The sequence below is a fragment of the Aspergillus thermomutatus genome, assembly GCF_002237265.1.
Source record: "Aspergillus thermomutatus strain HMR AF 39 chromosome Unknown NODE_134, whole genome shotgun sequence".
Lineage (NCBI taxonomy): Eukaryota > Fungi > Ascomycota > Eurotiomycetes > Eurotiales > Aspergillaceae > Aspergillus > Aspergillus thermomutatus.
In genome coordinates this window covers 37678-65666 of record NW_020798183.1, presented here as the reverse complement: position 1 = coordinate 65666, position 27989 = coordinate 37678, and the positions used below count along the sequence as shown (strand labels likewise).

The following is a 27989-nucleotide window of genomic DNA, read 5'->3' as shown; positions in this document are numbered from 1 at the left end:
GAGTCGCGAATGCTCGAGCTTGCAGATGCAATACCAGTCCAGCCGCAGCCGATTCCGCCGCCTCCGCCTGAGGTCCAGGTCCAGCCAGCACCGATAATAGAGACAACGCATTTCAACCCCTCATGGGGATACGATCTGAATCTTCTGTCTCATGCTGCCAGCCATGTAGCTCTTGAAGGCCAACAGGAAGCTCTTGAGTCGATGCGAAAGCCTTCACATTCCGTGGGCCCTCCTCAGCCGATCCCTCATGTCACGGACAGGCCGATCACCGAAAACTATGGGCTTGAACCTTCAATCCTCGATCTAACTGACTTAGGTGACCCGGTCCAAGACTTCACTGTCTTTTTAGAAAGTGTTGGTCTCTCATCCGACTGGGACTCGGGAGTGTTTTCCACTGTCGAGGAACCTATATTGCCAACTACTCTCTCGATTGACTCTAAACCATCTCTTCGTGAAACGTCTAGACTAGGGGCAGAAGTTATGAATGACCCGCGCTCGGCCGACGATCCTCCATCATTCTCAAATTTTGGATCTCGTTTACCTTCGCTGCAACCCGAGCCTCACGAAGTGGATGATCGACTCGGTTTCGGCGACGATGGTCCACGTCCGGCATGGGATATCTCAAACGCTGACCGCCAGGTCTTCGTTTCCAAACTTGAGGAGTTTGCTTATGTTCTTCCGAAGGGCTTTGTACCTCCATCAAGACACGCTCTGTCTCGCTTCTTTGCTGGCTATATCAACGGACTGAATGAGCATCTTCCTTTTGTTCATGTCCCAACACTTTCTGTTGCCAAATGCTCTCCTGAGCTGACACTCGCACTAGCGGCAGCAGGATCGCATTATCGATTCGAGAACAATCGAGGGATTGACCTGTTTCACGCAGCAAAGGCAATACTCCTCGAGCGCCTCCGAAGAAGGGACAGCAAGCAAGTGCCATGCCCGACATGGAATTTTTATTCTCCCAGTTCGGGATTCCACAACTCGCGTGGCTCGTCGGCCATGTCAAATCATGCTAGTAGCCCTTTCCAGCAACAGCAGTCTATGCCGCACCCTGTGGATCCTTCAATCTATGTATCAGATGATTCGGATGCTCACATGGAAGTGATTCGGACATTTTTGTTGCTCACAGTTTTTGCATCTTGGGAAAGACATCCGGAACTTCTTCGGGAAATTTTATCGTTGCAAAGTACATTGGCAAGGCTTGTTCGAGAGCATGGACTCTCCGAACCAGCGACCAGTCCTGACCCAAATAGCTGGGAGGAGTGGATACGAAGAGAGGGCAACAGGCGCACAAAGCTCATCGTCTACTGCTTTTTCAATCTACACTCCATCATGTACAACATCCCCCCTCTAATCCTGAACGCGGAGTTGAAATTGAACATGCCATGCTCTCACGACGTCTGGAAAGCGAGCAATGCAGCCCAGTGGAGACGGCTCAGTCGCACCCGGCCCGGAGTGGATGTTCCCTTCCAGGAGGCATTCGCCAAACTGTTTTTAAAGTCGAGCATCTCGAACTCTTCGGCACCAATCTCGCCACTCGGAAATTATATCCTTATACACGCTATTATCCAGCAGATATTTTTCGCGCGTCAACTCTGTCTATCTGCACCGACTATGCAAGGCACAAGTCTCAGACCCGATGACTTGACTATTCTAGACAACTCTTTGAGCGCTTGGAAGGCATTATGGAAACGCACTCCCGAATCCAGCATCGATCCTCAGAATCCAGCTGGGCCGATTGCGTTCACCTCTACTGCCCTTCTCGGACTCGCTTACATCAGATTGCATGTTGACTTGGGCCCTTGTCGTCGTCTGATCACTCAAGACCCAGCTCAGATTGCCAGGGCCTTAAGTGAGTCCCCGCCCATAGCAAGGAGCCCACGTCTCATTATGGCCTTACTGCATTCTGCCCATGCACTGTCCATCCCCGTACGCCTTGGAATCGACTTTGTGGCGAGAACCCATTCCTTCTTCTGGAGTATTCAGCATTCTCTTTGCAGTTTGGAATGCGCTTTTCTCTTGAGCCGATGGCTACTCTCAATCCCAGCTACGCACTCGGAGCAGAGGTTGTCAGACCATGAAAGAAAGTTACTTTTGTGGATCAAGAGCATGATGGATGAGACTGACATGGCCGTTGACCCGCCAGGGGCGCCCGATATGGAATTTATGGCTAATCCTTACAAGGCGAAACAACTAAGCGTCGCTATTGTTCGGGTCTGGGCAAGAACCTTCAAGGGAAACACGAGTTGGGCGATAGTTGACTTGGTTGGGTCAAGCTTGGATGCTTATGCAGATGTTTTACAAAATCAGCTATGACTTCAGGAATGGCTTTGTTTGTCTGTCCTGGAACCGATCAGCATGCATCCCCCCAGGCTTTGACAGATGATCTGTGCTGAAGAAACCGAGTCCCCCTGCGAAGAAGGGATATTGCCAATCGCCCTATGTGTTCTCCACAAACTTTTTAGGGTACCTTACATTGTTGACTGCAAAGTGAAAAGAATAGTTAACTCAATCACGGCTCACTTGGCCTGTGAATCACTGATGCTTTCAGTCTCATCGACATGGATGATATATGATGTTGCTATATACCCGCGTCTATGGATTACTCTCTCATCTATTATGTGCCTGTTTTTCTCCTCGAGGCCTTTGTTCTTGATACTTTTTCCTTTCATTATCTGGTTTTGGGTGTATATAAGTTAGTCAGGATCCTCCTACACGATGAACATGCGGTCACGGTTTTCCAGTTTTTTCTGGCTATGGCGCTATAGCAGCTTGTCATTGCGGCTAAATTGGGGATTGATGGGATTCTGAGAACGAGAGAAAATCCGAAAAGTGTCGTCTATACTGGCGTTCTCGTTGAGTCGAGCGATCGGTGGTCTTGTCATTTTCAGTCCTAGCAGTCAGGTCGTCGTCAACATACTTCTATGTCTTTAACAGGAGAAGACTATGGGGTATTATCTTGCTTGACTCTCGTTACATTGAGCTCCGTGTTGCGCAAACTTAAGATGCTGAGTCGTTTTCATGATGTATTTTTGCATTAGTCTGACGGTGGAATAAAGTATTGTTACATGAATTCAGTCAAGGCTTACTCTCAGGTCTCCTCTGGCTTTTACTAACACTTGCCGGGACAAATCGCAACGCGGACATGGACTTCTCCAGTTGAGTGATTTCCATTTCCTCCCGACTTATCTGGACCGCGCTTTGCACCGCATGCGAGTGCGATTCTGACGTCTTTCGGTTTCTCAACCTGCCTTCCTGCAGCGATGGTGCTGTAGCCGATATGCGTCGTCTGTGTGTATCCGGTGATCGCAACATAGATATTTGCTTGTCGATACCGTCGTTGACGATGTAGAAATTATAGGTCTGCGACTTTGGTATTAGCTACAGTGAAGAATCATGATCGTAGAAGGAAAATACCTTTGGAAACATATGTTTATCAATCAAATGCATCCGACGTTTTTGAGGTGTAGAGCATTTCCTTTCGCAATCCTCGATGAAGCAACTGTACTGCATCGCAGGGGCTCTCGTTAGTGGTGGTCATCGCTAGACAGTAGTTGATTCTGAAAGCAATGGTCACAGTGCTAACGGACAGTTTTCTCTCCCTTGTCTCTCTTCGCAGCAACGAGCGGATCATGATTCTCCTCGATATGCAAATTCAGGAATCGATCTGTAGGGAAATTCTTCCCACACTCTGAACATCGGTTGACATGCGTTTGCAAATAGTGTACCTCATAATCTTCATAGGAGGAGAAGGAAAGGACTTCCCTATGGGGCGGTAGTGAACAATGCATCACTTCGACGGCAGGCTCAGCTGTGTCTTGCAAGAGTATCTTGGAGCGTTCACAAGATGGCGCTGAAGAGGCTGGAGATGGCGATCTTGACCAAGTCTCAGGTGATTGACCAGGTGAGGGGGATCTTGAGACGCGAGGGCGTTTAGACATGTCTTAAGACTTTCCGGCTCTGAGTTGGCCGTTCTCCTTTTGACGGTGGGAAGGACTCCTGCAATGCTCATTGGTTTTGCTTGCTGCGCTTAGTTGAAAGGAGAAATTCTTTCATTGCGGTCTGTTGGTTGTGGTTTATCTAGGGTATATGGTCCAAAATGAGAATGGAAAAGAACTACTATGACAACACTACCCTAAGGGAACTGATTGATTCTTGTCGTTGATATGAACTTGTAGATAATGATGATGGCATTAACTGCATCTTACATACCATCTGAATAATGCATGCATAAATACACCAGCCACAGAGGCACAGACCAATCAATATGCTGCAAGCCACAGGAACAGACCAGTCTATTGCGACTCCTCCACTCCACTCTCCATCCCTCATTATTTCTTTTTTTGCGGACGGCATTCAAAAAGTTACGAACTTACGTGATAAGGGATTTGATTTCCCATCAGCGGTGGCCTTAAACCCCTCGTCGTTCGTCTTCGCTCAGCTTACTTCGTCATCACGTCTTCCTGACTGACACCTCCAGCAGACTGTCTGCGATTCCGGCCATTCGTCTTCTTTAGCGCCCAATCGCCCATACTACTGATGGATCGTTCACTACTTTCGTCGCCCGCAGACTCCCAGCCAGCCATAGCCATCTGACGGGCGAAGTCGAGGGTGGAGTGACACAGACACTATAAAGCCCACCCTGAGCATGGCGTCCGCTTTTCACAATGCGTGGCAGTCAGTACTTCACATACTTTCCGATGCACAGAATGGCACGTGTCTGATTCGCATCACTATAGGACTGCGCTTGAAGCCGAAGGGAAGCTTCTAAAGAGCCTTGCCGAGAAAGAGCCTACGTTTACCGAAATCTCGCACTACCTTTCCGAGTGAGTCCATAAACTCAGTCTGGCTTGCGTTCGCTTCGCGCACATCGATCTGACAGTCCATCGCAGGTTCCGCGCCGCTTGTCAGACTGCCATACTCCAAGACTTTGAAACCTCTCGCTCTATCGACGTTGAAACCCGACTCTGGGATGCACATGTTAAAATTAACACCCGGTTTCGCAAACTGCTCGCCCGCGTGAGTTTTACGAATTGCTTGTATAACATTGCGTCCGCCGTTACCTAACCAATTATGGTTCGTATAATAGTTTCGCGAGGAGAATGCAAAGAAGAAGAAGCCGGTAGAAAGACGCAAACTCGAAAAGCATTACCTCGACTTTATCAAATCCAGCCAGAGATTCTATCGAGGATACATACAGCAGTTGTCGTCGCACTTCGGAGGTATCCCGGAGCTTGAAAAAGTTGCACGGAAGTTCAACTTTGACAGTGAGCAACGTTCGTCCCCGTCATTTCCAGGGCCTTCATTGAGATAAATCGTGTTACCTACCTAGATCTATCGGCGCAGCCTTCAGGCGAGGCTTCTGACACTCTCCGTGCAGATGTCCTTCGATCATGCCATTCAACACTTATCCGTCTTGGCGATCTGTCTCGCTACCGCGAGACTGAACTGGTGAGCAAGGACCGCAATTGGGGTCCTGCTATTGGCTACTATGACTTGGCTATAGCCATTTACCCTGCTTCAGGCGCATCGCACAATCAGTTGGCAGTAATAGCCCTCGCTGACGGCAATCACTTGCGGGCCACTTACCACCTTTACCGGGCCCTAGCTGCCCAGGAGCCACATCCATCTGCCAAGGGTAACTTGGAAATCGAATTCAGAAAGGTGCGCCATGCGTGGCGTAAAAGGGAGTTAATTCGCCCCGAGGATGCTGGGATTCCTGGACGAGCGTTGGCCCCTTGGTTCGTATATCTTCACGCCCAATGCTACAAAGGAAATGATTTTCCCGAGCATGATGAGCTTGAGAGTGAAGTACTGAACCAGCTAGCCGTTGACTTGAAGGAGCGCTCACTTGAAGGGACGCTTCAGAAATTCTGCCTCATTAACATTGCAGCAGAGGACTTCTCGAGGACGCAGCCCGATGGTAAGCCCCCTCATGTCGCATTTACTGGGACCCTTGTTGATGGATTCAGAAGAGTCGGCATCCAATTCACGGCTATTTTTCCAGCGCATCAACGTTAAAACATTTTTTACACTGCTTCAGATCCTTCTAGCGGAGCTGGAGAGGTTTGCGGTTGAAGACTCGCTCGACAAAGACGTGAAGAGCGGGCCGGACAAGGTCACCGTTGTTGCACGCCGCGTACTACCTGCTCTACGACATTATAGTTCTTGGCTCCTCATCGTCAGTCATTCACTGGTGGCACATAAGGAAGAGAAGGATACTCCTCTCGCTGTTCAAATTACGGAGTTTTGGAAGATCTATGCCAATACGTTGAGCCTCCTCGCATCGACTTTCGATGTTGTCCATCTCCCGGAAATCGACTACCTCTTGGAAGAAGATGAGGAGAGTCTGGGATTTGCGCCGCTCAACAAGGACGCCACGTCCCGGCGCTATTTGAGTGCTACTGGCCAGCAGAAACCCCGAATGACTGATGTTGGGGTCGAAAGAAGTCATCCCAATATTGAGATGCTGTACCGGATCCGTGAATTCGTGATTGACGGTCTCGATCTGGTTGTGAGCAACGTATGAAGTGTTCTTTGGTTCTTTTGTATCATTCGATTACTTGCTGATACTTTTTTTTTACGATCTCAGAGAATCCCTATAGCTCTTGTGGATGATGAGGATAAGAAGACCTTTATCTACAAAGAAGATGGCCTTCCTTCCCAGTTCTTCGCCAGCCCCTCCGGCCATCATAACACGCTCTCCACGGCGAGTGTTGAGCGAGAAGATGTTCAGCAGGTGACCAAGGACGTCAATTATGTTGCGGATTCAAGGAGCATTTTTGGCGGTTCGCAGTCGGCGTCTGCTTCAATGTCCGCTAATATGCATCGCATTGTCGAAGGTGTCGAACGACTGGTTGAGTCGGACACTTACGAAAACGCTCCTACACTTCCGGACCAGCTGCCTTTCCCTCGAAGCACCAATCAGCAACCAATACCTAGCAATTTCTTCGAGTCGAACCTCAGTTCGACACTTCGCGAGACAGATGCCGCTGTTCGCCATCCTCCGATTGCTCCTCCTGGGCTCGGGCTTTCAATGCCAAACTCCGCAGCTTTGTCAGCAGCTCCATTGTCCCAGTCCTACACGCCTCGACCTTCCCTGCCTGGTATCCCGAGCATTTGGAGCACCGGACTGTCGCCTGACATCGGTGAAAACTCGGCTCCAAGAACGCCTCCAGGCTTGGGACAACATCCCGGTCAAGCCGTTACAGCAAACATCAGCAGCCCAGGCCCTCACCATGCATCTCACGATATGACTGCAAACGAGCTCATCTTCCGGAACAGCCTCGTTGGACAAGCCTTGTTGCAAAACCCTCTTGGCGGGTCAAGCTCAATGTCCTCCTGGGCCTCTGCCTCGAATCCTGCAGCTCATCATCGTCTTTCGGGAACAGGCTGGGATAGAAGCCCTCTAGGAAGAGCGGCTTCCCCTCCTTCTCTTGGAGTACCAAGCCAGCCAATGTCCAGTGGCTTAGCAAATGCATCGTGGGCCAACGATGCGTTCCTTGCTAGTACATTGTCCTCTGGAGCGGGCTTTCCCAGTTCTGGACCTACCAGTCGTCGATCTGCTTCCCATTTCGGCGCTATCGGGCAGACTCCATCTTATGGACAGGGCGGGTGATTCACACGAGATTCCTTGGTTTGTGGATTGACAACAAGACTAGAGGCTGCGGGACGCAATCACAACCCCCTTTAGCATCATTAAAGCCGGGAGCGGGCGAATCGTCCGATTCTGATTCGGAGGGCAAACGACAATCTTGCTGACGATCATGTACACTGTTTTCTCCCTCAGTCAAGCTCCGGTAATACGCTGGGACAATTTGTCGGCTATTGAGCAGCTCCGCAATGCACAACACGACTGTTGCTGTTATCTCACACAGGCTGGCTAGATCATGCAATCACTATTCTATCCCACCGTCTAGCAATGGTGGTTAGGGCTTCCCGTCGATGGCACCGAACCTCGGGTCTGCTGAGAAACAGACGGTTGATTTCAGAAAAGACCTTTGGTGGCTTTTTCATGCTGACGCAGACGGCTACTTCTTAGAATAATAACGAGCCATGCTATCATTTGTGCTTCTTCGAGTGCTTTCAAAATTGTGGCAATTGATTAGCTTCCCCTTTGCCGTTTCTTAGGAGAGGGCTATATGAAATTTCAATGCGAACACGTCAAATTCTATCACATCCAGGTCAACAGGGGACTTGAATTTATGGTTAATTTCTAACTCTTCAAATTTGAGTATATATAAGACCGAAAGGTCCGTTCATTACATCGTTGTTGAGAACGTCATCAGCCTGCGGCTTCCGTGTACTAACGGTACCATAACTCGTAAACCTGCGCGGTGTTTGTACGCAGTCTTTGGAAGAAGTGATCATGCGAAGAACAAAAAGGTCTAAGACGTTAAGTCAAGGACAACTGGGTATAGAGGGTTGAATCATCCAGGAATATTTTTATGCTGCAAGCTCGCAATAGCCTCTTATGGCTTGCCGGGCGTCCATGTTAGAAGTGGTTGGTATTCTATGAGCGGTTGGGGGTGTAGGTCTTCTTGGGGAAGGGGAAACTATATGGCAAAAGTCATGATGTTAGTCGTTATTCATTGAAATGATTCTTGCACTGTTGTCCACCAGCACAATGGGCTGGAGGCAGCTTGGAAACGGACGCTGGCCCTCGACAGTATGGCCCATCTTCGACAAGTATTTCGGCACAAAAGAAAGATGAATGAGTAACTTACGAAGGTCCCAGCTCCTGAATGCTCAGGCTGGCGAGCCACTGGCCCATATCCATGCTCTCCTCAAGAGACTTGTTCAGAACAACACCGGCGCAGAAGCCACCAGCGAACGCATCACTACGAACAACAACCATCAGCACAAAAATCCTCTATTGACCATTGGCAGAATGGCCGATGACAACTTACCCAGCGCCGTTGGTGTCGTTGATGCTGCTCTTGGGGATCTCGTGCACAGGGAACTCCTTGATCTCAACCTCGCCGTCCGGCTTGACGGTAGCAGTAACCGTGGGCAGAGTGCCTTGGGTGACAATAGCAACTCTGGGACGGCTGGTGTTCTTCTTGGGAAGCTGAGCGAGCTTCTTGGCAATTTCGACGACATCATCCGTACCCCATTCGTGGCTCTCGGAGTAGGCGCGAGCCTCTGTCTCGTTGCAGAAAGTGTAGTCGGTGTAGGGCAGGACGCTGTCAAGCTGGTCCTTGAAGAACTGAGGAATGAAGGGGGCAGAAAGAGAAAGCATGAAGACCTGAATTATGAAACGTCAACTTCAATCGAGAAGGATGCAGAAGGAGGGTCAGCTTGCTCACCTTGTTCTTGGCAGCAGCCTCCTCAGCCAGGGCCAGAATGGCAGGAACGCTGACTGTCAGGTGGTATCCACCGACATAGTAGTACTGAGCCTTCTCGACAAGAGACCAGACGTGAGGCTGCTTCAAGTGGTCGACCTTGTACTCGTTTGCCGCAGCGAGGTGAGTGCACATGCTGCGGTTGTGACCAGTGATAATGACGCCGCACTTGCCGGTGGGCTGGACATCGTCCACACGGTACTCAGTATGGACACCAGCTTTGTTGCAGGCATCCTTGAGGATATCCGCGTACTTGTCTTTACCGACACAGCCAATGTACATGACAGAGTTCTCGGGGAGAATGTACTGTTAGGTGATATCCTCGATCAGCAATGGCCCCAGATTGAAGAAAGGTGATCTACACCTAGGCATACCTGGGCACCACGGGCGGTGTTCTGGGCAGCACCACCAGCAATCAGCTTGGCATCACGGCTAAGGAGCTCATCGTAGAGTCCCATGTGCTTATCCTCCGCAAGGATGGCATCGTTGTCCTTCAGACCGTACTTTTCCAGAAGAGCGGCATCACTGTGCAAGGTTCAGTCAGTTGATATCCAATTGGCTCAGAGTTTCCGATGTCGTTCATCAGTGACGTACCCGACGGCTTGGATATCTAAGACCCTTCAGTGTCAGCATAATCAATCAACGTCCATCACATAGTTGTTGTCCGTTGTCAGAGATGTGAGGTCAAGTAACACGCACCCAGAAGAGGGTTCTCCAAGCACAGAAGAGGATATCCCTGAGCAGCAGCCATTTTTTCCAGTTGCAATTGACGATACGATACTTATAAAGGGAAAATGTAGGAAGCGTAGTGACGAGAAGTGAGAAGAGAAAGAGACAAGTAGGAGAGAGAAACAATAATAGGCGGGGCGTTTGAGGAGGGGCAGAAGCTAGGTGGAAAGGTTTCCGGTATGTAATGCAGTGAGATCGGCGGCCGGCTGCCAGTTGCCCCGTCCAGGCGGTCCTTATGATTTGCATAACCTCGAAAGTCCGGTGTACGGTGTACCTATACAAGAACAACCTCACCTCCCAATACCCACACCTACACAACTCGCTCAAAATACTCATTTGTATAGCATCAGTGACCCTCTCAAAATGACCGATCCAGCTTTAGAACTAGCAGAAACCATCCAAGCCGCCTCCATCAAGCGGGATCCATCCCCGAGACACGACATCAATCCTTCAACCTCCGCCTCGGAGAAGCGACCAGTTACACAACGAGCTTCCTCCGAAGCTGGCAGCATCCCTTCGGATATTGTAGACCCCAGTCGCATGATTAGGCCCGTTTCGCGCCGTCATACTCTTCCTCCTTTGCCCGATTTGCGGTTCGAGCAGAGCTATCTCGCCAGCTTGCGAGGTGCCGATACATGGGGCCGAGTTGCATGGATTACCATTCGGGACCAGGTATGGATACTCGACAATGAGTTGAGAGATGTTGTTGTCGCTATGTGAATCGAAAAGCTGGGATACTGATGCAATGGGTTGCAAAATCACAGGTCCTTCTACCACTCATGCAGGGTACTCTTTGGACTCTTGCTCTTTCTGGCTGGCGTTACTGGAACCGCACAGCTTCTCTCAGTGGCCAGACGCTCGGTAGCAGACTACGAAGGTGGTGGTACGAAGTCAATAATTGGAAGCTTCCTCCCCTGGGTACAACAAGGGACCCTCGACTTGCCTCCAAGGTCGAAGACGTAAGTGCACATCTTTCAATGTCGTTAAGCAAGACATTGGCTCGAGATATACCTATTTGAGAGATACGGTTCAAGAATCAAGTCGATCTGCAGCTGACGTTCTCGGAGTTCTTACAGTTCTACACGGCGCAATTCTCGAATGCGGGTGCAGACTAAGGTCTGTCTGATTCATTTTTCTATATCGGAACGGGGTTCGCATTGCATTATTGGAGTTAGGGATTTGGCGTTCTTTTCTTCTTCGTTGTCAATGTCTTCATATTGCATAGCATAGTCGATATGCAAGCAAAAAGTCGAACCATACTTCGCGATTTTCATCTAACCATTAATGCGTCTCATTCCGCCTTGAAAATAGTATACATTTAGCGTAGGTAGAAGGGTTTGAATCAGCAGTAGTCATTGCGCCTGGATCAGCGGCAGAGTTCTGGGCTCGGTGTGACATGTCCCCTGAGCCTCAAATATAATCATCCTGCTATAAGAACCATTGCGAGCGAACTCAGGTCAGATGGACCTCTGAACGTAAACACACCGCTCAACGAAAAAGCCTGATAAACTCTCGATGGAAACAAACTCCTGTTTTGCCTGAATTTGTATAATTTTGTCGAAGCGGCAACACTGCGCCACAGGACACTGTTTGAGTGTCAGCTAAAGACATCCGCTTTTGGTAAGAAACTTGAAGTAGCTGTCATTCGAGAAATCTCATCCCGTCTCATTTGGAGCGTGGATGGGAGCTAGTTGATTTGGCGACAAGTCGGTTCCGGAAGGCTGTTCAGCACCCTCACGCGTCTCCCGCTTTTGACCGTTAAGCTCATTCAGCGGATTGACCTTCTGCTCACCAGCAGCTGTGTTGATCAGCACAACGCTGGGCACTTTCCCTGCATCCACAGTCGGGGCTTGCGCCTGTGCCGTACCCGTCTGTCTGTTGGTCTCAGAGTTTGGCACCTGACTCGTAGGCTGAGTCTCAGGGGCCATTGACGAGTCTGCTGTTTCTACGTGCGCACTCTGAGTTTTCTCCGCTGATAGCTCCTCGACAAGCTCTTGAGGGCTGCTTGGTAGTTTTCCCTTACCGTATCTGAGCTGCACCACGAGACTCCGATCCTGTCCGTTGATGACCGACTCGTCTCCGCTGAAATCGCCTTCATCGTCGCCTTCGAAATCATTGTCTTCCTCTTCCTCGCCACCCTGCCACTCGTTTCCACTGGAGTGACCAGCATCCGACTCATCCTCCACATTGTCCATGTTGTAGTCCATATAGCCATTTGCTCTGGTCGCCCGAGACCTTTGGGGTCTTCCGGTATCTTCAGCTTCCTCGCCGCGCTGGCCACTAAGGAGGCTCTCGCCATACAGGCCACCCGCGCGTGCACGTATCTGCCTACCACTTGCTGTATATCTGGGGCCCGCATGTTCTGCCGGGGTTGAAATTCCGGAAGCATTCCGTGTCGATCGTCTTGTTGAGGGAAACTCGTCGGAAAAGATATCCTCGTCATCTGAATATGTGTACTTGAGCTTCTTGCCACGAGTCCGGCCTTCGTACAGTGAAAATCCGGGCTCTGGTCGAGAGAAGGCGGCTTTGCGGGCAAGGCGATAGTCCCGTCTTTTGCGTTTCTTGCACATTGTTAGTAAAAGTTAGAGCACAGGCGGCGATCGCAGCTTACCTCCTCTGAGCCCTCAAAACGAGGTATGGCATTCTTGATCCTCTCGCTCAGCTTTTTCGCATGTATGCTCTTCTCTTCATCCAGTTTGTCTGCGATAGCCTTCATCTCGGGTATACTCCCGGCCACACTCCACCACGTAACGTTCTTAAGGGCCGGGTTGCTCTCACGATATAACCTGAAATGTGTATCATCCAAACCCTCGACCAGCCAGTACCGACGCTTCAGGCCGTCACGGCCCCACGGTTGAACTGAAAGCGGTTGGTTCAGATCGTCCTCATGGCGGGCTTGCTTGTAGGATTCTTTGATCTTGGCTTGAACGGCTTCGGACGAAGAAAGGGACCAGAGAATCAGCGACTTCAACAAGGTCAACTATTCGAATTATCAGTGCCTTGGACTTGTAATGAATTATCCGCATCGCATTGGCATACGCGTTCTTCGGGTGACATTGTTGCAAAGGTGCGACCTCCATGTAGGGGGTTCTTTCCTTGCCAAGCCTTAGGCCATTGAGAGACATGCGTTTGAATTGCCTCTTCAAGAGGTCGCTGGTAGTGGGCTCGGCTGTGAATCAGTGCGGAAGAGTTAGTCTTCTATCTGGTCGTAAAAGCTTTGCACAAGCATAGGGAATGAATGATATGATAGCCCTCTGATAGTGTGGGGACCAGGTGCTCATACTCAACATCCTTCTTCCGATTTAGCACTAGACCGAGCAATGCACACAATAGCCTTTCAATGTAATCTCCTGGTGGAAGCTCCACGACACCTCTCTCGATGTCCTGGGGTCCAAAGTGTGGCGTCGATCGCGGGAAGACCTCATGAAAACGCGCGCGGAACATCACAATAAACTATAAAGTTGCGACAAGTTAGCAAAGAGGCTGTAGCAGATAGTTTGACGCGTCTGACTGTCGCTCGGAGCTTCTGTAAGCTTGAGCGAATGTCTAAACTTACTGCAATGTCAGGATTATCAGCTAGAACATATTCATGGGGTGGTGAGGGCTCCCGTTTCGGCAGCGGAGACTCGGATTCCTTCTTGAAGTACTTGGTGATACCAACAGGCTTATCGAGAGCCATAGGACCGACTTCATCTTCTGAAGGAGGCGCTGACGACAGCGATGAGAGATCTGAGTCGGAAAGAGACATGTTCGACATGGTTGGGGTGCTGTCTCGATGTGATACATTCGAGAACGAGGTGACGGTGGACAAGTCCGCGCCGCGAAGAAGTTCCCTTACTGACGCTACTTGGTTGAAGCGCGGCTTCCACGCGCCTGGACTATCCGGCATTATCAATGGTGCAGTACCAGTTAATATCAGGCGGTGACTAGTTTCCGGTCAGGAACACTCAATCTCTTATGAATTCACTCAAAGATAGCTATAAAGGCATAGATTCTAGGCACACCATTCATTCAAGCACGCAACTGACACTAGGGGATTGAGAAACTGGAGCAGATTATGTGCGTCATCAAAGGGGTGTTCCCTGGGATTGAGCATCAACTTGCAGCCAGGTAGGTCTACACTCCATGAAAAGACAACAAAAACCTACGACAAGCGAAGATCGACTGAAGACCATCATAAGTTTGATCAATCATGGCCACTCCGAGCATCACAAGAGGAGATGTTGATGATGTACTAGGGCGGGAAAACAACAGACATGCTCCAAACACATCTAGTCCTTTTCCCTCCGAAAAGCATACTAGATGCGGACATTCTTGTCTTCTCATCAAAAGACTGGACAGACTTTCTGAAGGCACCGAAATCTTCAAGGTTTGAGATGCATCGTGGCAAGTCTCAGCTGCTTGGGCCTGTCGATGACAGGAGCCCATCGGTATGCCCCATTAGCTCCGTAATGGCGGCACAGTACCGAATCTTGACTGAGAGTTGTGCCTGAAAGGTACTGTCAATAATCTGATATCATCCACGAAATTTGAGGAATAAATGAGGGGTTCGAAGCAGGATTCGCCGTCTCATTGAAGCTCAGCTTACTCCGGTACCCAAGAACCAAACATATTGCCGTCAGAAATAAGCGTAAATTCATCTTCATCATGAATCCTTCGGAGACGAATTCTCATGCAGTATTTAAGCAAGCACATTAGGCCAGGGGTTGCTTAAGCAGAATTGTAGAAGACTGCACCATACTCCAATAGTATATCGAGGGATTGATGTCAGCCTCTATCAGACGAGTCCATCTCGCCTCTTATGGAATGAAGAGCGATGGCCACGAAGGCTGGACGTCTAGAAGGTCCATTATCCCATAAGTTCGAAGAAAAGGCAGCAAGTGATGATTTGTACTTGAGGGCTATCCACACGTAGGTCATGACCGCACGTTATCCGCGCGCAAATCACAGCCGCGCCAGGGCCCAAAATGGAGCTAGCGCCAACTCGGTTAGATTAGCGATTTCGCCCTAAAGCCCACACAGCCCATCCTCCGACGAATTCTCAACACCAACCCGACAAGCCCATTTTCGATTTGAGGTATGAGCAATTGATAAACTCCCACCAACGGTCGCAGGCGGTCTTTCTTTTGAATTCTAACGCACAGGTTTCAACATATAGAAAGTCGCTATGGGTCGTGTGATCCGCAATCAGAGGAAGGGTCGTGGATCCATTTTCAGTGAGTGCGACCGCAATGAAATGAATATTCCTGCACGCGAGAGTTTGCAGGAACCTTTTCACTCGAGAATCCAGAAATGCTGATTGAAATCTTTCTACGCCTTCAGCGGCTCACACCCGTCTCAACAAGGCTCCTGCCCAGTTCCGCACGCTCGACTTCGCTGAGCGCCATGGATATGTCAGGGGTGTTGTGAAGGAGATCATCCACGACCCCGGCCGTGGTGCTCCTCTCGCTAGGGTCCAGTTCCGTCACCCTTACAAGTTCAAGATGGTTACCGAGACCTTCATCGCCAACGAGGGCATGTACACTGGCCAATTCATCTACGCCGGAAAGAACGCTGCCCTGACCGTCGGCAACATCCTCCCCCTCGCCTCCGTTCCTGAGGGTACCGTCGTTACCAACGTCGAGGAGAAGGCTGGTGACCGTGGTGCTCTCGGTCGTACCTCCGGAAACTACGTTACCGTTATCGGCCACAACCCTGAGGAGGGCAAGACCAGAATCAAGCTCCCCAGTGGTGCCAAGAAGGTTGTGAAGAGCTCCGCTCGTGGTATGGTCGGTATCGTCGCTGGTGGCGGTCGTACCGACAAGCCTCTGCTCAGTATGTTCCTCCGACTCGCAAGCTTCCGTCCAGTGTGGAAAGAGTATGAAGGGCTTCGTTGCTAACGAGTATCTACAGAGGCTTCTCGTGCCAAGCACAAGTTCGCTGTCAAGCGCAACTCTTGGCCCAAGACTCGTGGTGTTGCCATGAACCCCGTCGATCACGTAAGATTTGCCCTTCACTTCTATTATTTTTTCTCGAACAATACCTGACATGGATTCTCTCTACAGCCTCACGGTGGTGGTAACCACCAGCACATCGGTAAGGCCTCGACCATCTCTCGCTACGCCGCCCACGGTCAAAAAGCCGGTCTTATTGCTGCCCGGAGAACTGGTCTGCTCCGTGGTACCCAGAAGACCAAGGAATAAATGTGATCTTGTGCGGAGTTTTGTTCTTTTTGACGGGTTGAAAATGCTCTTCTGCTATGAGACATATGTACTTAGGCGACTGCGGATTACCTTCCACACGTCCTTAGCGAATTGAGGTTGTGGCCAAAAAAAATTCCTTCATAATGACCGAAAGATCGGAACGAAAATGGGTTCGAATCCAATGTCTCGGGATGCATTACATGACATATGTCTCAGGAAGAGCGGAAGAAACCCTCGTGGTAATCAATGAAAATTCCCTTTTTCTCGTTCATTCGGCATTCACCTCGTGTAGCATCAGGCCCCTAGAGTCTGTAAACACTTAACCTTCAGGGCGGAGCAGACGGCTTATAGACTACCTACAGTTGCTGCATTGCTACCAGCACGGAAGTCATGGCCTTTTTCAGGCTACTCTTTAACTGTGCTTTGATGCGAATTTGACCTCATCCAACGTTTTGTATGCGAGATATAAAGTCAAATTTCACTCGACTCCCGTTATGTTCCGCCCCCCGACTTGTCGATATTCTATAATAACCAGCCCTTGCATTCCTCCTTCCCAAACGATCAATTGTGTACTATCTCACTGATTCTATCGGGTTAGAGATGAGGGAGGTCGGATACCTACCTAGTAGTTGATTTGGATTCCATTAACTTAGGGAAACGAGGTTCTGCTCCCAAAGTGACCAATCAGCGGCGCGGGCTGCACAAAAGAGGGTTGTCGTTTTCAACAAGCTGCCAAAATTCCATAACCCATCATCAATTTCTCGGTTTGCTCTTCATCTCATGTTTTTTTTTCAGAATACCTCAAAATGCATGTGGTCGATAATTCAAATGACGCCCCGCAAAAGATACTTCCGCTGGCCAGAGCCGCTAGACCATCCACATCTGCTGCTGCGCGTTGGCAGGCAGTTGTGAACCGCGATGCCACGGCTAATACATTCGTCTACGCCGTCCTGACGACAAAAATATACTGCCGCCCATCCTGTCCAGCTCGTCTTGCCCGCCGGGCCAATGTCAGATTCTACGACACGCCCTCACAGGCAGAATCAGCAGGGTTCAGGCCTTGTAAGCGCTGCAAACCGGAAACACACTGCGCGGCAAATCCACAGGTCCAGTTGATACAAAAGGCTTGTGAAACCATCAATTCGGAAGCGCTGAAGGGCTGCAAACCGACGCTTCAAAAGCTGGCCGGCGAGGCCAACCTGACGCCCAGTCATTTCCATCGCATTTTCAAAAAGGTCATGGGCGTGACGCCGGGGCAGTACGCAGCTGCTGCTCTGGATTGTCATAATCAAAATGCGTCGGTCGACTCTGGTCAGGATGAAAATTCGAGTGTGAACCGGCAGCTTTATGACGATGGCGTCTGCCATGATCCTTGCCCATTTGGCGGTTTGAATGATTCCCTTGCTTCAACCACGAACGATGCTGTTCTATGGAATGAATTTGATGCTATGTTAGCTGTAGAGAACGAGTATATTCTGTGGCCGGAGGAAGTACAGTAGGTATCAAGAGCGTTCTTTTCAACCAATCTTACAGTGAACTCTACATCTGCTTTCAGCCTTCAGTGCTAGGAAGCCCTGAGGCGGTACTCGTTTGAGAGAGACGGTCGTTCTATAGTTAAAACTGAATGAGTTAGAGCTTGGCTCCTTATCATGAATCCTGACATATGGTGAATGATGCATCAGTCAGGTGAAAAGGTGCTTGAGGTCTGCAAAATACCACTGGATATGCGGGAAAGTCATTCTAAGTGCAATCACCAACTGAGTATTCCCTGTGCGCTGTATGCTTTATTTCTTAGACGTTTGACAGCATTAGAGCGCTTGGTCGATGACTACTTTGCGCTGAGGTCAGATGATGGTTGAAAGGTTGTGTGTTGGCATACAGAGTAGACACTGTGTGGACTTCACTCTATTAATGGTTTAGAATTTGATATATATCGACGGACTTTTCTAGTGAGAACGCACATGGTATATAACATATAACATATTATTATTATTGAGTTCCTTGAACGATGCATTACAGCCTTCCCAACCTCACAGTGCTTAATCAGGTGCAAGCCAACAATCATATATTTGCGCTCCAATGTTGGACATATTTTCTGTTCTTCTACCTGCAGTCTCCTGGTTTGCATGAAAAATTACAAAAAAAAAAAAAAAAAAAAAAAAAAAAAAAGAGGGAGTTCAAGCAATTGAAGCCATTAACTCCTCAAGGCTCAATTCTATCAACTTAGAGTATATAATAACTCGAACTGTATATTATTGCAGTCTCTCCCTTAGATAAGTCATGAGGCATACGGAGGATAGTTTCCATGATCTTGTTCTGTAAATAGTATTGTGGCAAAGCTTCACCCACTCTTGAACGTTTGAAATTGCGATCCGCCAGTAAGGGACTGTCGTCCTCGACAATGTCCCACCAGCGGCCCACCAACGCGTGTCACTCAAGGTACTCCGTAGATGATTGTCGCTTGTATAGATACGATTACGATCAACAATGCCTAACAGTACAAGACTCCAGGCTACCCAAGAAGCTATGTTTCAGATAACCAGGTTTCAGGAGTCTCAGATATCATTATGATGATATCTGACCATTTCATTCGGAGTACATGATGGACCACATACATCACTTTACCCCTATTAGTTGGTCGACCGCGGAGTATTTGGTATCACCATATCAACTCCGCTGGTCATCCACTCTGTGAGAATGTCTGAGACTGGACGAGACAAATCCTGCCAAGAGAAGAAACAGAACTGGCAGGTGGGGAGGGAAGTATTTCGCTGATTTGTTCTGGACTCCTCCAGGCTGGAGTTTGTACCTGGACGGTGGCGCATTCAGACGCCTGCGATTGGCACTTTTGTCGCAGACTCATGATACCATTCCTCGAACACCATGGGGCATTAAATTCAATCAATCAATTTACATTTTGCTCCTAGCGAATAATGATTGTAGGGGATAGAGATGTTTATTTAGATTGATTAAAAATTGATAATAACATTCACTTAACCCCGTTGGAAAGTGCTCTGCTCTCTATTAATTCCGAAGCATCCCACCCACATAGACTGTTCTGATTTCTACCTTCCCAACCTCCTGTCCTTCTGCCCAGAAATCAGTACTATTGCCTTTCACTCAGTGTGAATATATATGCCTTACACTCACTGAATGTTGCCATCAATCAATCCATGATTCTGGGACTATTCCAGTTGCTATCTCTCATTGCACAGTCAATAACCAGAACAGACTTACCCCTGTACGTCCGCAATCGCCGCATTCGGTTCCTCCCTAGACTTGAAGGAAGCACCATTCGTTCCCCCATCGACTTATCCTCCTCCATCGTAACGCTTCGTCTACACCTATCCTTATCACAAAGACAGCTAAGATGAACGTTAATAAAAAGTTCGATCGCTTCAAGCAATGGGCAGGAGAGAGAATGGGTGGTGAAGTCAAGACTAATCTCTCCGACGACTTTAAAGCCCTGGAGACTGAAATGAACGTGAAACATGAAGGTGGGCAAGATTTACCTTGCTTTCTATGGCACACGATTTTCTCATGTTGCGCTGACCCTATTCATCTATCGCTCTCCAGGGGTCGATCGTATCCATAAATCCTTGATTGCATATGTCAAGTCCATCTCGAAGCGCAACGAAGGAGACGACAGGGAGAAAACGCTGCCTATAGCTCATTTGGGTGGCAGTATGGTCAGTCATGGGGAGGATTTCGATGCCAATTCCGAATATGGACGTTGTTTGACGAGTAAGCGAACGCTCTACTGCTGTTGCTTAACAAGCGATTGGTTATCTGACGTCGGTTTTTCTGCCGCATAGTGTTTGGAAGGGCAGAAGAGCGGATTGCCCGTGTGCAGGAATCCTATATCTCACAGGCCAATGCGACCTATCTCGAGTCCCTTGAACGATCCCTAGCCCAGATGAAAGAATACCAGGTATGGTTTCGCTCTATACGAGTATCCATTACGAAACCCAAATCCTCTAACGACTCGAGCAGGCTGCCCGCAAGAAGCTTGACAGCCGACGATTGGCCTACGATACGTCACTTTCTAAGATGCAGAAAGCGAAGAAAGAGGACTTTCGCGTTGAAGAAGAATTGCGTACTCAGAAGGTCAAGTATGAAGAGGCCAATGAGGATGTTTTCAGGCGGATGTATGATATCAAGGATGCGGAGGTAGAGGGTGTTGCGGATTTGGCTGCATTCCTTGAAGCGCAGCTCAATTACCACGAACGGTGCCGGGAAGTACTTCTCCAACTCAAGAATGAATGGCCTGCAGAGTGAGTCAAAACTGCTCGCACACAAATTTGCTTCAAGCTGACTTGGGTCACAGCCAATTCCAATCGCAAACGCCAAATGGTCGCCGCACCGGGCGTGCTCGTTCCAATACTGCACATTCCTATCAAGAACGCTACGAGCCGCTGCATGAGGAGCCCACCAACGGTGTTAGTCCCCGGCCAATCATCAGGTCGGACCGTCACCCTTCATCTGGACCCCCAACTCTTCCCCTGAGAGAACCCTACCCAGCTGAGACGCCTTTCCAGCGACCTGGTTTGAACCGCACTTCGACTTTCGAGGGCCCTTCGCAGTTGCGGCAGCTGCAGCCGTCTGGTTCATCTTCGTGGCAATCACGAGCGACCAGTGAAAATTTCATCTCCCGCAGGGATAGCTCTCAACCTCGGCCTGTCAGCATGATGCCAGATAATTCGTATACTGATCCTTACGAGGAATCCACCGCACAGGTTAATGCCCATTCCGACGTGTTCTACCAGGGACGCTCAAGCTCTCCTTCGTACGGGAATACTATTTCCAGAAGAGCTAGCTCGGGGACCTTGAACGGTTCCGCATTCAACAAGAAAGCTCCTCCACCTCCCCCGCCTTCGCGAGCAAAGAAGCCGCCTCCGCCGCCCCCGATGAAACGTCCCATGCTGACTGTGGGGGACGTGTAAACAATGCCATGCACTTTTTAGGACTGTTAGGGAATTTTTGGTTGTCGTTCGAAGTACCAACGGAGTCATTCTGCACAGGCGTCGCATTCATTCTGCTCATTAAAAATCTTAACACTTCCATTGCTACGCTGCCGGAAAGCGTTGCGTGGTAGTAGTCGCTCACTCAAATGAGACTGTTGATTTCCAGCTTCATCTTTCAATTGCTTTGTGTATTCGAGGGGACTGAAGACGTTTCATCGCTGCACGGACTGTTTCTCAAGGCCAGCAGCGCCGGAAAGCCGACCTTGTACTGTACAGTGGTATAGCCAGACGCAAACAACCGGGACAAGGGATGGTACCTAAAGTTTATCAGGGTATTTGCTCATATCGATCGTCTTTAATAGTATTTCGTTGGCGCTCTGTATCCTGTAGATAGGTACCTAAGTTACCTAGGTACTATTTGTAGATAAAGTCCATTTATTGTGATTGGCGGCGCATAGTGCCGCCAAGACTGAATGCGGCCGGGTAGCTGAGTCAGCTAGCATCACGTGACAACACACGAAATCTTCTTCCAACGTCTCGCCGCCTGCCTCTCTCTGTTACAGGCACAGGCTGAGCACCGCCAGTTTCCCCGACCAGCACGGAAAGTCGCGACACTTCCGTCCCCTTCATCTCCATTTCATCCATACAGGTCTTCAACGCGCCTTTTTCAGCGCCCGCCCTTCACTTGAGGTCAATTTTTTCCCTTCCACCATCGCATTTGAGCCTCCCCCCACCCTCTTGCTCGCCTTCTCTTGCTCGCCTTCTCTTTGTCGCCTACCGCCCGGTAGTCACCCCGATCCAGGCCAAACATCACAAAACCTATCGCAACGGATTAGATAAAGGTCGCTCTCAGTCGCATTCATCGACGGAAGAAGTTTTCTTTTACTGCACTTCAGCCAAGCCGCGCTCTCGGTCGCTCCACGGGCGCGAATTGTCATTTTCTGTTTCCAGTCCCCTCCCCCTACGTGTCTCTTAACAATTCCGTCGCGGGTTTTGTCGTAGTTCAAGTCGTCCAAGACCGCCCTTGTCCTGCTTATGAAGTAAGACATCGACCACGCGCTTGATTATGGCTTCACTCCAGTCAGCGCCCAATATGGCGGCTGGAAACATGAGCCTGCCGCCAAATTTGACGCAGCAGCATATTCAAGAAGTCCTCCAGGTATGGTGTTTTCACCCCTCTCGCGATCCCTCTCGCGATCCAAAGTAACCAACCTTGGTTATTCTTTCATTCCTTCTTGTCTTCAATATTCAAAAATGATTGCCTCTAACTTCTGTTTAGAAATTCAAGCAGATGCAGGAACAGGGGGTTCGCCACGATGACCCGGAATACCTCAAAGCTCACAACCTACTCGCTGCTGTCCAGCGACAGCAAGTATACCAAAAGCAAAGACAGTTCGCACAGCAGCAACTCCAGGCGCAACATCGTCAACAGCAGCTAAACGGTGCGACTTCGGAGTCTACCGCTGCACATGGTATCAATGGTTAGATCGCCCTACAACATCCTCAAGCCTTGCTTTCCTCTTGACTGACCTTTCTTTTCCCCACTTAGGTCGAAATGGCCCGATCCCCTCTTCAGGTCCCGCTCAAGATGCCTCGACGCCGGCCGGCGCTCAACCACAACCTACCAATCCTGCTGCTGCTGCTGCTCAGAAGGGTGCACCTGTCGCCAGTGGAAGTTTCTCTGCGGAGCAGCTTGCAACTCTCAGAAATCAGATTTTGGCCTTCAAGTTGCTCTCCAAGAACCTCACAATACCACTCCGCGTCCAACAGCAGCTTTTCGCCTCCAAAAAGCCTCAAACCCCGGCTCCCTCAGATGGTATCGCGAGCGCAGAGAGCGTCTTAGAAAGCGTGACTCAGGCCAAGTCGGAGCAGCCCACCCCAGATCCAGTGCCACAGTCCAAGGACTTTTATGAATCCTTCCAGTCACCCTATGAGCTCTTCCCCAAGAGCGTCAAGTTCACTGACCATGCTTCTCGCGCTAACCGCCTCCGCATTCCTGCCCTTATGCCACCGGGCATTGACCTGGAGCAGCTGCGTGAGGACCGTGAGATGATCCTCTACAACAAAATCAATGCGCGAAAGGCTGAGCTCGCTGAGCTTCCTGCAAATCTTGGTGTGTGGGACTCGAGCAAGAGTGATACACCCAGCGGCGATGACTCGCTGAAGCTGAAGGCATTGATCGAGTACAAGATGCTTCATCTTCTGCCCAAGCAGAGGCTTTTCCGCAAACAGATTCAGAATGAAATGTTCCACTTTGATAATCTCGGCATGACTGCCAATCGATCCAGCCACCGTCGCATGAAGAAGCAGTCCCTTCGTGAAGCCCGAATTACTGAGAAGTTGGAGAAACAGCAACGCGATGCTCGCGAAACTCGGGAGAAGAAGAAGCAATACGATCAACTACAAGCCATTTTGAACCATGGTGCCGAGTTGCAGAACGCTGCTAATCAGCAGCGCACGCGTATGCAGAAGCTTGGCCGCATGATGCTTCAGCACCACCAGCACATGGAGCGTGAGGAGCAGAAACGTGTTGAACGTACTGCCAAACAACGTCTTCAGGCTCTAAAGGCCAACGATGAAGAGACTTACATGAAGCTTCTGGGACAGGCCAAAGATTCGCGTATCTCTCACCTCCTTAAACAGACCGATGGCTTCCTCAAACAACTTGCTGCCTCGGTTAGGGAGCAGCAGCGCAGCCAAGCAGAGCGATACGGCGAAGACGAACAGCTCTTCGAAGACGAGGATGAAGAGGAAATCATATCCGATACTGACGAAGAGGACGGCGGTCGACGGAAGATTGACTATTATGCTGTTGCTCACCGCATCAAGGAAGAGGTCACCGAACAGCCTAAGATTCTTGTTGGCGGTACCCTCAAGGAGTACCAGATGAAGGGTCTGCAGTGGATGATTTCGCTCTACAACAACAACCTGAATGGTATTTTGGCAGACGAGATGGGTCTTGGAAAGACTATTCAAACCATCAGCTTGATCACATACATCATTGAGAAGAAAAAGAACAACGGCCCCTTCTTGGTTATCGTGCCTCTCAGTACTCTGACAAACTGGAATCTGGAATTCGAAAAGTGGGCGCCTGCTGTCTCCAGGGTTGTTTACAAGGGGCCCCCCAATGCGCGCAAACAGCAGCAGCAGCAAATCCGCTGGGGTAACTTCCAAGTGCTGTTGACCACTTACGAATACATTATCAAGGACCGCCCAGTTTTGAGCAAGATCAAGTGGACACACATGATTGTTGACGAAGGTCACCGTATGAAGAACACACAGTCTAAGCTGAGCAGCACTCTATCTCAGTACTACACCAGCCGTTATCGTCTGATTTTGACTGGTACCCCCTTGCAAAATAACCTTCCCGAGTTGTGGGCGCTGCTTAACTTCGTCTTGCCAAACATCTTCAAATCGGTCAAATCGTTCGATGAGTGGTTCAACACGCCCTTTGCAAATACTGGAGGTCAGGACCGCATGGAACTATCCGAAGAAGAACAGCTGCTGGTCATTCGTCGTTTGCACAAGGTTCTTCGGCCCTTCCTGCTTAGACGTCTGAAGAAAGATGTCGAGAAGGATCTGCCTGATAAGCAAGAACGTGTCATCAAATGTCGCTTTTCTGCTCTGCAAGCGAGGCTATACAAACAGCTTGTCACGCACAATAAGATGGTTGTCAGTGACGGCAAAGGAGGCAAGACTGGCATGCGTGGTTTGAGCAACATGCTGATGCAGTTGAGAAAATTGTGCAACCATCCATTTGTTTTCGAGCCCGTTGAGGATCAAATGAATCCTGGACGTGGAACCAACGATCTCATCTGGCGAACCGCAGGCAAATTTGAACTTTTGGATAGGATTCTCCCGAAGTTCAGGGCCACCGGTCACCGCGTGTTGATGTTCTTCCAGATGACCCAGATCATGAACATCATGGAGGATTTCCTTCGCCTTCGGGGTATGAAATATCTCCGTCTTGATGGTTCAACCAAGTCCGATGATCGTTCGGACCTGCTGAAGTTGTTCAATGCGCCGGGCTCGGATTATTTCTGTTTCTTGCTCTCGACGCGTGCCGGTGGTCTTGGTCTCAATCTGCAGACTGCAGACACTGTCATCATCTTCGATTCAGACTGGAATCCCCACCAAGATTTGCAAGCTCAGGATCGTGCTCACCGTATCGGTCAGAAGAACGAGGTTCGCATCTTGCGTCTGATCAGCTCGAATTCAGTTGAAGAGAAGATTCTTGAACGTGCGCAGTTCAAGCTTGACATGGATGGCAAGGTCATCCAGGCTGGAAAGTTTGACAACAAGTCCACAAACGAAGAGCGGGATGCTCTCCTTCGAACGCTACTTGAAACCGCGGAGGCTGCTGACCAGCTTGGTGAGCAAGACGAAATGGACGACGATGACCTAAACGACATCATGGCTCGCTCTGATGACGAGCTGATTATGTTCCAACGCATTGATAAGGAACGTCAGAAGAACGATGCATATGGTCCTGGTCATCGGTTTCCCCGTCTTATGGGAGAAGAAGAACTCCCGGATATTTACCTTGCCGACGAAAACCCCGTTCAAGAAGAAGTTGAAAATGAGGTAACCGGTCGTGGAGCCCGTGAACGCAAAATTACCCGCTACGACGATGGTCTTACCGAAGAGCAGTGGCTCATGGCCGTGGATGCCGAAGATGACACGATCGAGGATGCTATCGCCCGGAAAGAGGCGAGAGTTGAGCGTCGCCGCGTCAATAAGGAGAAGCGTCAGAAGAGAGCCATGGGCGCTGATTCCCCCTCGCCAGAGCCATCGCGTGAGAGTTCCGAGACCCCGCAACCCAAGAAGCGTGGCCGCAGGGGTCCTGCGCCTAAACGCAAGGCAGAGGAACCCGTGGAGGAAACCCCGCAACCGAAGCGCAAGAGAGGCAGACAACCGAAACCTGTGGAAACCTTGAGTAGCGAGGACCGGGCCACGCTTCAGCGGATCGTCAACACCGCATACCAGGCGCTGATGGATATGGAACAAGAGCTGCCAGCGGACTCATCCGACAGCGAGGACGGGCCGGTTACCCGCTCGATCATCGAGCCATTCATGAAGCCACCTCCTAAATCACAGTATCCCGACTATTACATGATCATTCAGAACCCAATTGCCATGGAGATGATCAGAAAGAAGATAAACCGCGAGGAATACCAGAATCTGAGGGACTTCCGGAATGACATTCACCTCCTCTGTCAGAATGCCAGGACCTACAACGAAGATGGAAGCATCCTGTTCCAGGATGCCAACGATATTGAAGTAAGTTTTTCTTCTGTCATTCTACTTGCTTTTGTCTTCATAGGTTGCTGACTGCGAGACAGGCGAAATGTGTCGAGGTGTTGAGGAAAGAAACCGAGGACTACCCGCAGTTTGCTGATTTTGACGACTCTCTGTCATCGGCAGGCAATGATCTGTCTGTTCCTCCCGCACCGTCTGCAGGGACGCCTGCCGCTGCCACCCCGACGCAACCAAAGTTGAAACTCACGTTCAATAATAGCAACCGGGATAGTGCGGGAATCGCAAATGGCGGTCCTGACTCGGGAGACGCATGATGCCAACCAATGAGGTTAGGTTTGGTTTATGACAGGGCCTTATTGCCTGCTTTTCACGTCCCCTGACGTTCGCAAGCGGAGATATGGTTTCCATATTTTCCGTCCGATGCTGCCTGCGGTTATTTTTCCTTGGGATTTATTTCTCTAGCTTCCAGTTCTTTCATCTTCATATCCCCCTTCAGGGGAGGCGTTTTGTGATTCGGTGGCTCGAGACGGATGTTGGTTGATGGCGCAATGCTCTGTCAATACAAGACGAGTGACTCGTCTTGTTTGTTATCTTCTCCTTTTCTTATTCTACCTCTTGTGTTATGCCATATTGAATGTCTCTTGAGGGCGGAAATTGTCCTGCTTCAGTGTCTCTTATTCCAGTTTGTTGACCACATCTGCTCTCCGCAAAGAACAAGGGACCTGTCTTGGAACAACTCGAGGCATTTCTGCTGTAATCGACGATCGATGAGTGTTGGTAGTAAATGGATTTTCCCGATGCTTGGCTCTTCTAGCATTATCTATCATATCGCTGTAGGTAATCTTCCGATCAGTTGCCTCTCGGGCTTCTTCTGGTCGGCTGACTTGTCACCGACTATTCAAAGCCTACAACAAGCGGAAGGCATTTACTGTTGGAGCTGCCCACTTGAAGATGCCCCGTGGCCACGAGGTATTCTCGCCTGATAACTGCCCAGTCAACAATTGCATTGTACTTGGCTTTGGGCATATGTGTCGTATGCACTTGGAATTGATACGTCGCTAGCACTATTCAGATGGGTCTTTTCTCCTTGAGAGTGCAGGGAAACATGAGGCCTCTGCAGCTTAGGAACTGCTTAGGCCATCACTGATCTGGTCTACAAGGGCTTGCTAACATGCTACAAGATGCCTTGCGTAGAGTAAGTTAGCTATCTACTGTTGATATGTAGCAAAAACATTATCAAGATGATTATGGACAGCCTCGCACGTCATCTGCCACTGACCTGCACCCAAGGACTCGACGTCACCCAGTCACGTGACACACCGCACCGTCATGCACTGCCGGGATCCATTCTGCGTCCTTCTCTTAACCGCCAGCTCGACCCTTTCGAATCTCTTGAGCTGTGATAACAATCTCCCCTTCCTGTTTGCTCTTTACTTTCTCAGCTTTATATCCAGTCCGCCTCTCACATACCTTACCACTATCTTTACTACCTTCTGCTTAGCATTAAACCC

The 27989-nt window shown here is 49.7% G+C and overlaps 9 protein-coding genes across 9 annotated transcripts; 7 read left to right on the top strand and 2 right to left on the bottom strand.

The window, feature by feature from the left end:
• Window positions 1-9: 9 nt before the first annotated feature.
• CDV56_106629 (uncharacterized protein) lies at window positions 10-2316 on the top strand (the record flags this gene model as incomplete). The annotated part of the gene is made up of 2 exons (XM_026760248.1): window positions 10-1852; window positions 2048-2316. 2 exons carry the CDS (start codon window positions 10-12, stop codon window positions 2314-2316), a joined length of 2112 nt encoding a protein of 703 aa, XP_026613276.1.
• A 2332-nt stretch (window positions 2317-4648) lies between these two features.
• CDV56_106298 (uncharacterized protein) lies at window positions 4649-7618 on the top strand (the record flags this gene model as incomplete). The annotated part of the gene is made up of 7 exons (XM_026759917.1): window positions 4649-4677; window positions 4740-4826; window positions 4893-5019; window positions 5090-5276; window positions 5333-5923; window positions 5973-6523; window positions 6593-7618. The coding sequence occupies 7 exons, from the start codon at window positions 4649-4651 to the stop codon at window positions 7616-7618; spliced, it is 2598 nt and encodes an 865-aa protein (XP_026613275.1).
• An 894-nt stretch (window positions 7619-8512) lies between these two features.
• Window positions 8513-10095, bottom strand: CDV56_106131 (adenosine kinase; the record flags this gene model as incomplete). The annotated part of the gene is made up of 7 exons (XM_026759750.1): window positions 8513-8555; window positions 8727-8840; window positions 8910-9247; window positions 9309-9650; window positions 9719-9869; window positions 9939-9954; window positions 10044-10095. 7 exons carry the CDS (start codon window positions 10093-10095, stop codon window positions 8513-8515), a joined length of 1056 nt encoding a protein of 351 aa, XP_026613274.1.
• A 341-nt stretch (window positions 10096-10436) lies between these two features.
• CDV56_106065 (DUF1770 domain-containing protein) lies at window positions 10437-11188 on the top strand (the record flags this gene model as incomplete). The annotated part of the gene is made up of 3 exons (XM_026759684.1): window positions 10437-10745; window positions 10838-11032; window positions 11096-11188. The coding sequence occupies 3 exons, from the start codon at window positions 10437-10439 to the stop codon at window positions 11186-11188; spliced, it is 597 nt and encodes a 198-aa protein (XP_026613273.1).
• Window positions 11189-11728: 540 nt separating this feature from the next.
• CDV56_105880 (uncharacterized protein) lies at window positions 11729-13962 on the bottom strand (the record flags this gene model as incomplete). Its single annotated transcript, XM_026759499.1, has 5 exons — window positions 11729-12634; window positions 12685-13053; window positions 13113-13242; window positions 13357-13526; window positions 13630-13962. 5 exons carry the CDS (start codon window positions 13960-13962, stop codon window positions 11729-11731), a joined length of 1908 nt encoding a protein of 635 aa, XP_026613272.1.
• A 1278-nt stretch (window positions 13963-15240) lies between these two features.
• On the top strand, window positions 15241-16255 carry RPL2 (60S ribosomal protein uL2; the record flags this gene model as incomplete). The annotated part of the gene is made up of 4 exons (XM_026759328.1): window positions 15241-15289; window positions 15396-15887; window positions 15966-16051; window positions 16118-16255. 4 exons carry the CDS (start codon window positions 15241-15243, stop codon window positions 16253-16255), a joined length of 765 nt encoding a protein of 254 aa, XP_026613271.1.
• An 806-nt stretch (window positions 16256-17061) lies between these two features.
• Window positions 17062-17754, top strand: mpt (putative DNA repair and transcription factor Ada; the record flags this gene model as incomplete). The annotated part of the gene is made up of 1 exon (XM_026759214.1): window positions 17062-17754. One exon carries the CDS (start codon window positions 17062-17064, stop codon window positions 17752-17754), a length of 693 nt encoding a protein of 230 aa, XP_026613270.1.
• Window positions 17755-19625: 1871 nt separating this feature from the next.
• Window positions 19626-21198, top strand: CDV56_105331 (BAR domain protein; the record flags this gene model as incomplete). The annotated part of the gene is made up of 5 exons (XM_026758950.1): window positions 19626-19752; window positions 19832-19999; window positions 20071-20186; window positions 20249-20529; window positions 20583-21198. The coding sequence occupies 5 exons, from the start codon at window positions 19626-19628 to the stop codon at window positions 21196-21198; spliced, it is 1308 nt and encodes a 435-aa protein (XP_026613269.1).
• Window positions 21199-22312: 1114 nt separating this feature from the next.
• CDV56_104888 (putative RSC complex subunit (Sth1)) lies at window positions 22313-26792 on the top strand (the record flags this gene model as incomplete). The annotated part of the gene is made up of 4 exons (XM_026758507.1): window positions 22313-22378; window positions 22499-22700; window positions 22769-26499; window positions 26562-26792. The coding sequence occupies 4 exons, from the start codon at window positions 22313-22315 to the stop codon at window positions 26790-26792; spliced, it is 4230 nt and encodes a 1409-aa protein (XP_026613268.1).
• Between the last annotated feature and the right edge of the window lie 1197 nt (window positions 26793-27989).